Raw genomic sequence first — 12,332 nt, 5'->3', positions numbered from 1 at the left:
ACCGGTAGAGCCGGAGCAGGCCCCAGGGCGGGGCTGAGGAGTCCTCTGGGCAGTGGTCCTCCAGGTGTGGTTCCCGGGCCAGGAGCGTCAGCATCACCTGTGCCTTGTCAGAAGGGCAGATTCTCCGGCCTCACCGCAGCCCCACTGAGTCAGACAGACCGGGAGCGGGGCCTGGCACGGTGGTTTAACAAGCCCTCAAGGGGGTTTGGGCGCCTGGTCAAGTTTGAGAACCACTTCTCTGTGGTGTCAGAATACATGAGCTCACTTTGTGGCTTGGCCACACAGAGAGAGAAAGTCACTTGCACCTGGTCACACGGTTAATAGGCCTGTAACATGAGGACAACCATCTCTACCCCCAAACTGAGTAGCTTGTGTGTGAGTCCTGGCAGACAGTAGTAGCTGTAAATAGGGGGGACCGTTATTACTCTTAGATGCTCTGCAAATCATTTTGGATGAACTGAAAGGAAAAGACACCTGACACCTATACGGCAGCCCACCTGGAACACGCTTTCTACTCACACTCCCCAGGCTCCCTGAGGCTTTCAGAGTTACAGAAGTCCTCCTTGGGGGAGGCAGGGAACACTGACATTTCCCAGCTGTCAGCCGGCCCTGGGGATAAGACCTCACTGATATAGAGGACGCAGAAGATGTCACTTGGTGTAAAAGGTGGAAAACTATGCTGGTATCACGGTAATTACACTTTAACATTTAGGAGCACTTTTTACAAACGTAAGTCATTTATTTTCATTAGTTCATTTCATCCTCGCTGTAACCCTCTGAGGCCAGCAGGATTATAGTCGCCAATTTATAGGTGAGGAAAGCACGGGGTGCAGGGGTTGAGTAACTGACCTGCCCAGCGTCCACAGCTGCTAAGTGGCCGAGCTGGGATCTGAGTCCGGCCGGTCGGTGTCTAGGGTGCATGCCCTTGGCCTCCCCTGCCCTCCCAGCCCAGCTGCCTAGCAGTCCAGCATTTACCCTCCCATAAATGCTCTCCCCTCCTGTATGAAGCCCTTGGCCCTGTGGCTGGGCCATGAAACTTGGCAACAGCCTGAGTGTCAGACGGGGCTGGAAAAAGTGCAGACTTTCCTATTCCAGCTCCGCCTGGGGCCCTGAGAACCCATGAACTCAAAACTTCCCCAACGTGTCCTTCAGCACCATGGACAGGGTCTGCGGCATCTTTATTCTAACTCCCAGCATTTTGCCCCAACCTACAAGGCTATTTGAGGGCACATAGGCAGCTGAACCTACTTTCCCCATAACCCTTTAATTATGATAAAAATAGAAGGCACTCGACCACAGTTATCCAAGTCGATAACCATGAATAATGCACATTAAGGCACAGGCTAAGAATAGGAGTCGGGGGCGCTGATTAAGCCAGCTGTGAAAAAAGAGAATGAGACCCAGAGCTAGCGGCAAATGGCATAAATTCATCTTAGAGGTTTCACACATACAAGCACACGCATATAATTTACACTTTATGGCTCAGAGGCTCTATAATGTAGTCATTGCATAAAATAAGTCGATTCCTACAAGGTACATGGGTTTTGAGGGTCAAGAATTCTCAGATAAAAGCATCCTTTTGGGGGGAGGGCAGGGAACCGGCATTGGCCAGTGCAGTGGTTAGGAATGGGAGGTGTAGGGTCGGACAGACACAACCTCAGCCCCTCATCCACCATTCTGTGCTCTTGGGCATGCTCCAGACTCCTTCAAGGAGCTGCAGAAGGCTGATACTCATAAAGTAAACAGCTGGCAGATATCAAGTGGTCAATAAAAGGCTGATGTCATGATTCTTTCCACTACAAGGCATCTTCTTTGCGACAAAATCACTCGAATGTTGCAGACAAAATCACCCGACTGTTGCAGACAAAATCACCAAGTGCTGGCCACTGAATTCTCCATGGCTGCCAGTGCTAACGCCCCACCCATCCCTTCGGACAGAATCTGCGAGGTAAGTGTGTCCATCATCCCCTGCAATGGCACACGTCTCACCTACACCAGAACCCCGTGCTATGGAGAAGCACCTTACGCTTCCTGAGGGCGCTTCTTGGTCACTGCTCTGGAAAGGAGGTGCTGGGAAGAAAATCCGTATGTAGCAGACCCCGCGCTTCACTCCCCACCCGCCTGTACGGTCCATCTCCACCTCCACGAAATCCTCTCATCTCACAATTTCAAGTACAGCCTGCCGTTGAAAGACACCAAAGAACGAACTGACTCGGGTGGGAAGGACTCAGTCTTTCACACTGTGGATGGCACAAGGTGTGTCTGTCACGTTGAGATCAGAGAAATGTCACTGTGAGAGGTCTGACTGTCCCATGAAGTGGGACATGTACTGCGCTGATGCTTCACAGGAAGGGCTCTCAGCCAGCTCAGACCTCAGACCACGGGCAGATCAGGACCATGTGAGAGGGAGCGTCACCGCCACCCCACTCTCTGCCCTATGAGCTCTGCAGTGACACAGAGATTTTTCTAGACACTCTTCACCCTCCACCCCTCCACCCGCCGTGACTCTCAGTGCAGATGGCTGGATTAATCCTGCTCCAAAGTTCACGTCCGTCATTCTGCTGTCCTTCTCCAGCCCTCCAGCACAGGACGAGATCTGAACTGGGTAGGTGTTACACTTCTGAACAAACCAGAGCTCACTATAAACTACTTCGTCCTCTTCCTATAGCGTCTACAGTGAAAACATTGATGTGTAGGAGCATCTTCCTAAGTCTCAGTGCCCTTTTCCCTGAAATGATGATGGTGATGCCCTCCACCTGCCCTCACTGGGAGGACTGTGTAAGACCATGACTGTGGAACCACCTGGCTCCGTGCCTGACACCCCGAAGGTTACTGCATCAGAAGCATCTCCAGGATTCCACAGGAGAGGGGGCGGTGGACGTGCGAGGAGGAGGAATCAAGGCCGGGGAGGTGGAAACATGGACCCAGAGACGCACCCAGAATTGGCAGGAGACAGAGACGGGGGAGGATTGCTTGGGGCCAACACGCAGGGGACTTGATCCTCCAAGTAACACAGAGCGGCGGAGCAGGGGTCTGTAGGGAATGGTGTGACCGCAGCAGTGTTTAAAAATCAAACGCAAATTCACGTGCATTTGCGTGTTTCAAATAGGACAGCGAGAAAGATCCAAAGGAAGCCACGTGGAGCTGAGGAATCCCAGGCACCTGCCCCTCCACTGGGCACACGGGTCACCAGTGCTCCTCAAGCCACTGCCTTTCCCGAGAGGCTGGATCTTCAGGTCCACAGCAATGCGGGGGAGGCTGCTTCGTCCAATTTCAAATCATCAGAGAACAGGAGGCACCGGGCTTCTCGGGGGCCTGGTGTGGAATAAGCATGTGGGGAACCTACTTTTCTCCAACCTGGGGACCAGCCCACCTCAGCTGACGGCTCCGAGCCTGGCCTTCTAACAACCCTCCTTAGCTCCATCCAGATGGCCGTGGCCTCTTTCCTCGGTTTTCCAATCAGCACCTTATTTGTTTCACTTCATGGTTAACCAACCCATAAGGACTTGCCCCATGATGACCTGCACTCGGCTCCGGCATCCGCCACAGGACATTTGGCTGAAGTTTCTAGAGGCAGTGTCCCAGGAAGTCAGAACAGCCTCTGCCATTTGTCTGGCTCAGATTCCTCTTCCCCGTCAGGTTTATGGTCCCGATAAAAATGGAAGAAAGCCATAAAAGACAAGGAACCAATGTTTGCGTGACCTAAAATTCTGTCTGCTACTGAGTCAACCAGCCCAATAAAATTTAGCTGAGTTCCTTCTATTTGCTCGCATTGTTTTTCTGGGGCACCGCACTGTGAAATCCGAGCACAAAATCCGTACAAAATTGTATTTACTGCCATATGGATTTCTGTGAAAATGCTGAAGAAAGGACTTTTTGGTGGTTGTTGTTTTGGTTTCTTCCCACCCTCTACCAAGTGCTGAGTACACAGTTGCTGACCCAAGCATGGCTTTACGGGACACTTTGCCACAATTCCATCCCCTGTGGCTCCCAAGGGCCTCCACCATCTACAAGGTGTGAGCCAGACTTGATGAGGGGCTGCAAGCCCTCTCCCTGCTCGGCCTCTGTTACTCTCCACTCAAGGGAAACGGCGGGTGGGTGAGTCTCCTCAGCACCAGGTCTAGGCTGGTCTCCACCTGAGAGCCGCCTTCTACATCCTATCCCAACTCTAATTAAAACATTAATACCAGCAGCTGCGTGTAAAGAAAACAAAGAGCCCCGGTAGGAAATGCATTGCCCTGTGTATCTGAGCAGTGCGTGATGCTGGCTTAGGTGAGCCTGGACTCCGCTCTGCAACGTCATCTACAAGGGTCTACGCTGGGCCCAACCTGTGTGTGTCACCTTTGCCCCACCCCACCTGGCTCACTGCATGGCTGCAGGGATATCCGGGCTCTCATCGCACAGCCCCAGGCCCTGGGGGAAAGAACACCGTCCCCGGGCTTCTAAGTGAAAGTACTGAGTCTGTCGTTCTGTTTGGACTAATGTAGGTGATGTGTCCGAACTGACCATCACGCTCAGAGAATCTAGTGCCCAGGTGGCTCAGACCTGATTCCCGCTAATGCTTCCTGATCTGCCAGGTGCTCTGCTAAGTTCTTTCCGTGGATGCAATCACTTAACCCTCTTCAGTCTTACAAGAGCCTATTTTTGTTACTATTATCTTCAGTGTACATATGAGAAAACAGGCACCGAGAACTGTAATGACCTTTCCAAGGTCACACAGCAGGACAGGGGCAGTGCCAGGTTCCCAAAGCCTGACCCTCAGCCGCTGCCATGTCCTGTCATCTGGGACCAGCCGTCACAGCATCCAGGATTCGGCAAATGCCCCATGCTGGGAGAGAGGACTCTTCCCTCCAAAATAATACTGCTTTTGGATTTCATGCATGAACAACTGTAAATATACTATTATTTTTTATTTTTTCATCATATTAAGTTTAAGCTCTAGCTATTAGTTAAATGTTTATGTTTTGCAAAAGTACTAATGTTATAGCAACATAAAGAGCAATTAACAAGGCATGAAATATCCCAAATCCCACTACCCCAGTGCACTGGCTATTCTTGCTGCACACGCATTTTGTGTGTGAGCGCATACGGCTTCCTATTCTACTATTTCATTTACGCCATGTTGCATGCACATCTACACATATAAGGGCTTCCTAATTTTCACTAATGTCCTTCTGGTTGAAGAAATGCAATTTTCCATCAGGTTGTTTCCATTTTTTGCTGCGGCTGATCATTGTTAAGAGTACTTATAAAGGACAGAGTCAGCTTGAGGTCGTTTTGTTTCTGTTTTTCCCTTCATTGGAACTGTGCTTACGATAATTTCCTAGATATTTTTTAGTTTCATTCTCTAAGCACCCCCAGCAGTACAACACCAGGTATCCTGGGAAACCCTCAAGGTGCAGTGTTGATGTGACCGGTGTCCTAGGTAGGGTCTCCTGACAGCGTCGTCACCCTCTGAGTGTGTAACAGGGTGGAGGATGGAGGTGGCACAACAGACTCGATTAAGGACCAGGAAGAAGAAGAAACACTCATGATTAGACAACCACATGACCAGAATGTGTGTGCACGTCTCCTCCGCTGAATTGGTGAGTGAGCCTCTGGGGGAGGCCCAGGCCATGTTTTACAGCTCTGTGAACCCACCACTCTCCCATGTACTAGGTACTTGAACGCTGTTCACTGAAGAAGCACATCTGTCACTCTTTTATGGAGTTTAGCAACAGCTTCTAGCAGACAGAAGAAAGGAATAAAGATAAGGGACAGATTTCTACATGCACTACCACGGGCCAGGGACTAAGCCAGGTGCTGTCACAGGCACTGCCAACCTCGTATAAGCCCCACAACAGCCCTAAGGGGTGGGCATCAATGGCCCCACTTTACAGATGAGGAAGCTGAGGCTCAGAGAGACACCACCCAATGCTCACCCAGCCACTGCAGAGCTGGGATCCAAACCAGGTCGCCCAACTCCCCGAACCTGCTTTCTTCCCATCACCTGAGCCCACATTTGAGCACAGAACGAAAGCTCTCTTTGTCCTCGTCCCCCCAGGTGCTAGACTCCTAAGGGAAAGAGGAACGCCCCCAAAGGGCAGAGATCTCCCCAGCATCACACGGACCCCTGCAGAGGAAAACTGGAGCGACGCTCTGGCTTCTAGACACCAGAGGGCGCTGTGGGTCCAGGAAGGGACGACAGCGCAGCCTCTCCGTGGGGTTCCTCCCCTGAAGGCTCTGGTCCCCCAGAGCAGAAGGACCCTCGGGATGCAAAAGGAAGCTCACTGGACACCACGCACTTTGGCCTTGTTTTTGTTGTTTCTGAATTTTTTTCTACCGCGGGGCTCATGGACCACATCTCCATGGAAAAGACTCAGTGTCCAGCCAAAGGAAACCTTACACCAACATCTTCACTCTGCTTATTAATTTGTCAACATGGAAGGACCAAGGGTGGGATGGGCACGGAAGTCATCACCCTCCCTGCTCCCCCTGACTCCCCCCAAAACTTGTCCAAACCAGCCCATCAGCATTGGTCCAAACCATGCTGCTGCTGCTGCTCTCCTCCTCCTCATCCTCCTCATCATCACCAAGACCGAGTTGCCAGTGATGACGGGGGGTGGGGGGAGAGAACAGCAGCATCACCCATTATGAGGGCTTGCGACCTGGGGCACTGGGTTAATCTTCCCAGCAACCTCACATGGTAACAGCTATTATCATTCCCTCTCTCACTCTTACAGAAAAGGAACCTGAGGCTCCACATGAAGTGGAGCCGGAATCTGAAGCTGAACCTTTCTGACTGCAGAGCCTGTGACCATCCTACTGGCTCTTGGTCCTGGATGACGGAGGTCCACACTCCATCCATCCATTCACTCATTAGGCAAGCATTTATTTAGTGCCAGCTGTCTTCCAGACGCTGTGAAGGAGGGCCCGTGACTATCTTTCTCTCCTTCCGTGCCCCCAACACCTGGGCTACGCGCAGATCTCTTCAGGCAGCCCCTAAAAGCCTGCTTCCCCCTTTCCCTGAGCCCAATTTCATACATATTAAAACACTGAGGGAGCTTTGTTCCAAGAACCCATGGTGAATGTGGGGTGGAACAGGAACCAGAGAGAAGGCTGGCTTCCAAAACGAGGGGCAGAGGCAGCCCAGGAACAACGCACCACACGGTGGTCCTGGGCATTTGGTGGGGGGCGCTGGGAAAGTCAGAAGGCCAAGAGCTCTGGCAGTGTTCCAGCTGTGTGACACTGGGCCAGTCACTCACCTTCTCTGAGCCTCAGTTTCCTCAGCTGCAGGAAAAGGGGTAATTCAATCAGCTTTCCAGCTTCCCTTCATGAGTGACTGTGTTTTCTAGCCATCTTACTGTGACCTTGGGCAGGTCACTGACCTCTAAGCTATGTTCTCTCATCTGTGAAAAGGGCATAGCCGTGCCTTCCTCGAAGCACTGTCTTATTAATAATGAGACATAAAGCACAGAACACAGCTTACACGGTGCCCGGCCCTCAGAAAGGTCAATGCACATTGTCACAGGGGCTGATTACATCACCAAAAATTAAAAAAAAACACACAGCAAGATTCAGCGTAACATGACTTCTGGACACATCAGGCTCCAGTCCATCCAATCCCCTTGGTACTCTGCGATTGCTTTCGAGAGAATATTCAAGCAAAAAAGCCAGTTTGTTAAGCTCTGTCCAAGTGAATGAGTCACCAGTGGCCTTCTCCTTTCTGTGGATCCTGTTGTCCCCTTGACTCTCCCTGGCCTCGCTGCATCCTTGGAGGGGAAGCAGAGACTCCAAGTTATGGAAGACAGCCCCAGGGACTCAGGCTGGGGGTGGGCTGATGACCAAGTCTCAGAACTGCCACCTGCAAGGTCCCTTATGCATCATCACATCCCACCCCTTCGTTTCTACAGATGAGGGAGCAGAGACCCAGAGACGGAGGTGACTCATCCTGAATCACATAGCTCAGATCTGAAAGAATCTAGACTCAGACTTTGCTAAAAATGCCCAACCGCAAGAGAATGTCAACCGAAGACAGAGCCAGGAGTGCCGGAGTCCATTCAGCTACGCGTCTCTCCTGCCAGCACCGGATGTGTGAGGAGGTCTCCCAGCTGGGACTGTGGCCCGGCAGCTTCAGGTCCTGAGCGTAGCGCTGCAGCCTGGGCTTTGGGGAACCGGGGAGGTGCCTCCAGAAGCAGAAGGCTGCCTGTCCTGAGCTCAACCAGAACAGATGGGGCAGAGATGCAGCTGCTGCTCATGGGAGAAAGGGGGCCTGTCAGTTTCTCCTGGTGGCACCAGAACGTGAGAAGGACAGCACGTCACTCAGAGGACAAGCCGGCCCAGGAGCTGCACGTTGGTCTTGCCTGGGAAGCACAACCCAGGCTGAGCACCCTGACTTCAAGGGCTCTGGCAGCCCCAGTCCTGAACCCGAGGAACACGTGGGTGTCCTGTTAACACCCTGGGTTCTGGGCTTTCAGGAACCGAACATGATGGCAACTATCAAACCTGAGTGCCTCGGTTCCAGGTGCTGTGCTTTGAGACCACACAGGAATCGAGGAAGGTGGTGCCGCCAATCCTGCTCTAGGCAGCGGGAGCCCCAGACGCTGATGGCAGAGCTTGGGGACAGCCTCGACTGACCCAGGTCTGCCTGGTGCAAAGCTCGTGTTACGCTGTGTGTCACACTGTCTCTCAAACGGCTCTGTATTCCTGTGCAGTAGTTATTACGTGTGCGTGTGTGTGCCTGTGCTTTTAACAAAGGTTAAAAAAGAGAAGTTCATTGTGGAATAAATGAAGACACAAAGAAAAGTAAGGGAAGAGCTTCCCTAGTGGTGCAGTGGTTGAGAGTCCGCCTGCCGATGCAGGGGGACACGGGTTCGTGCCCCGGTCCGGGCGGATCCCACATGCCTCAGAGCGGCTGGGCCTGTGAGCCATAGCCACTGAGCCTGTGCATCCGGAGCCTGTGCTCTGCAACAGGAGAGGCCACAGCAGTGGGAGGCCCGCGTACCGCAAAAAAAAAAAAAAAAGAAAAGAAAAGTAAGGGAAAAAGTAAATACTCTCACAGCTTTGCCACCCACAGACAACCAGTGGTTAACAATGGGGTTTGCCCCCAGAATCAGCTTCCCTCTCTGAGTCTCACACACACACATAAACACAACCGGGGTCATATTGTATAGATATTTTGCAATGTGTTTTAATTAAAAATTAACAAAATGCTATCTTCATTTTCTGGGTCATTAATTATCCTTCTAAATGTGATTTTGTGTCCCTAAATGCCATTGTATTATTTAGCTGTACAATAACTCACGTTACCTTTTGCCCACTGCAGAGCATTACAGTTGTTTCCAGGCTGCCTTATAAATCACACTGTAATTACAAAACGTGTGGGTATGTACTTGTGCACAGCCTTGATTTATCTCCTTAGAGTAAATCTCTAGACATGAACGGACTAAATAAAAGGTGCTACACGGAGAGAACGAGCTGGGCACATGAAAGCTCTGTTTCCATAGTAACTTGACAGAGTGGCACCTGCTTTATATCATCAGCCCTATGCAAGGGGTTGATGTGAGCCCCCCTCTGAGTAACGATATCCTTCCAAGGTCCAATGCCCTGCATTCTGAGTCTACAAGTGCCTAGGCTCCAGCAAAATAACCAACATAAATGTATGTTACAAAGTATTGTGGCTGCCTCTCCTGGGAGATGGGAGATGTATTTTTAATCGCTGGTGTGAGTGGAAAATGACATTTTTAGTGACTGCTTTTTATTTCTCCTTCTAGGCTGACACCTTAAGAAAGCTTTCCTCTTTAGAAGGAATCCCCTCTTTCCCAGGATCTGTCAACCTTGTCCATCATCATCACGACTGATGAAGGTTAAAGAAGGTGCAACATTCATATCCAGGGAGAATGTGAATAGGCCTCCACTCCTCTGCCTGTCTAGTCCTGATGCCACCCATGACTCTGTCCCTCATCATCTTGCCTTTGTACTTCTGCAACAATCTCCCGACTATTCCCCAACTTCCTCTGGTCTGCCCCGCTCTCACGTCTTTCGGCACCTGCTATTCGAACCTTCTCAGCATGTCTGATCACGCACAGACCGTCCAAAGCCTTCCCATCACTGCCGACAAGGCCTGAACGCATTTTGATATTGAACGCCCTGTATGTTGGTCCTCAAACCACGTCTGGAGCTCTGCATCCCAATTTCCATGAGCGCCATTAAGTACCCTCTGCTCTAAGCACTGTGAACCATCCACGTCCTAAACAAGCCCTTCCCTCCCACTTCACACACTGAGGCACTCAGCCCAGGAAACCCCTTCCCCTCCCACCCACATTCTTACCAGGCAGCACCACGGCAGCGCACCACTCTCCCGAACCCAAGTGCCCCATCCTGTTCCCGAGCCACATCCACGGCCCTTGGAGGAATGAGACAGCAAGGAGGTGCTTACCTTTTCACCCTTTTCTCCTTGGACAAAAGGTCCTCTGCCCTGGAAAAGCAAAGCAGAAGGCAAAGGTTTTCTACGAAGCATCTCCACGACATGACATCACACATGGCAGATGTGCCCTGGGATTCAAAATGGTGGGCTGCTTTCTCATAAGCCCTTTCGAGGAGCCTCTAAAAGACACTATCATTTACTGAGGGTAGATTCTCGTGAGTTTTATCTCATTTAGTTTTTCCAACAACTCAATATTACGGCACTATTCTTTCTTCCACATCAGCTTTATTGAGATATAATCTACAGAGCACATAATTCACCTATTTAAAGTGTAGGACTTCCCTGGTGGCACAGTGGTTAAGAATCCGCCTGTCAATGCAGGGGACGCGGGTTCGAGCCCTGGTCCGGGAAGATCCCACATGCCGCGGAGCAACTAAGCCCGCGAGCCGCTACTACTGAAGCCCGCGTGCCTAGAGCCTGTGCTCCATAACAAGAGAAGCCGCCACAACTAGAGAAAGCCTGCACACAGCAACAAAGACCCAACGCAGCCAAAAATAAATAAATTAATTAATTAACTAAAAATAAAGTGTACAATTCAATGGCTTTTTAGTACATTTACTAAATGTACTAAATGTGGTGGTGCAACACCACCACAATCAACTTTAGAATGTTTTCATCATCCCAAAAGAACCCCAAACCCATTGTGGTCACTCCCCTTTTCCCCCCACCCCCTGCTCTGGGCAAACATTAATCGGTTTTCCGTTTCTATAAATTCACCTATTCTAGACATTTTATATATATGAAATCATACATGTGGGCTTTTATGACTGGCTTCATAGCCCGTGTTTTCTTAGCAAAGTGTTTTCAAGGTTCACCCACCTTGCAGCATGTATCAATACCTCATTTTATTGCAGAATACTACGCCATTGCATGGCTATGACACACATTTATCCATTCATTGCGTGAGGAAAATTTAGGCTGCTTCTACTTTTCCGTTACTATGAATAAGGCTGCTATGAACATCCAAGAACAAGTTTTTGTATGAACACGTGTTTTCATTTCTTTCGGTTATACACCTAGGAGTGGAATTGCTGGGTCATATAATTCTGTGTTTAATCCTTTAAGGACCACCAGACTGTTTCTCAAAGCAGCTGCAGCATTTTACACCAGCAATGTATGAGTTACGATTTCTCCCCATTCCTAGTTGTTCTACACATGATTAAAGTGGGGTGTTAAATCTCTCATTTCAATTCTCAGTGTTGGCTTCATATACCTGGGGGCTCTGTTGTTAGGTGCACATATGTTTATAATCGTTACACAGTTTTAGAGGATCAACACCTTTATCATTATAAAATGTTCCTCTTTATTTCTATTAACTTTTTTTAAAGCCTGTTTTGTCTGATATTGTTACAGTCACTCCAATTTCTAATGTTTTCTATTTGTAGAATGCGCATTGTCCATCCTTTTACTTTCAACCTATTTATATATTTGAATCTAAAGTGTGTCTCCTGTAGCCACAATACAGTTGGATCTTGTTTTTATGTCCAGGCTGAAAATCTCTGCTGTTCAATTGGTTTGTTGAATGCATTTACAGGCAATGCTATTTTTGATGTAGGGAGATTTACATATGCCATTTAACTTCTTGTTTTCTATGTCTCCTGACTTTTTCTGTTCCTTTATTCCTCCTTTACTGCTCTTTTTTGCATTACATGAGTTCTTTTTAGTGCAACATTTTAACCTCTTTACGGATATTTTCACCATATAGCTTTGAATTATTTTCTTGGAGGTTGCTTGAGGTTTACCGTATACATCTTATCGGGATCTACTTTACGATTTACACTAACTTACTTCCAGTGAGATTTAGAAACATACTCCTATGTGATCTATTCCTCCTTCTCCATTTTTATGCTATTGTCGTTACAGATAT

At 49.5% G+C, this 12,332-nt stretch overlaps 1 protein-coding gene across 1 annotated transcript in view; it reads right to left on the bottom strand.

Moving 5' to 3' along the window:
• The window catches only part of COL22A1 (collagen type XXII alpha 1 chain), a gene marked incomplete at both ends in the record, with an annotated part of 243,681 nt that overhangs the window by 164,176 nt on the left and 67,173 nt on the right, over positions 1 to 12,332 (bottom strand). The window contains one exon of the mRNA XM_082600940.1: positions 10,418 to 10,456. Within this exon, the coding sequence (XP_082457066.1) occupies positions 10,418 to 10,456 (39 nt within the window). The remainder of the gene's footprint in view (positions 1 to 10,417; positions 10,457 to 12,332) is intronic.

This window comes from Mesoplodon mirus (assembly GCF_964341445.2).
Source record: "Mesoplodon mirus genome assembly, chromosome: 16".
Classification (NCBI taxonomy): domain Eukaryota; kingdom Metazoa; phylum Chordata; class Mammalia; order Artiodactyla; family Ziphiidae; genus Mesoplodon; species Mesoplodon mirus.
Note: the sequence above shows the minus strand (reverse complement) of the source record. Positions and strands in the feature narration are given on the sequence as shown.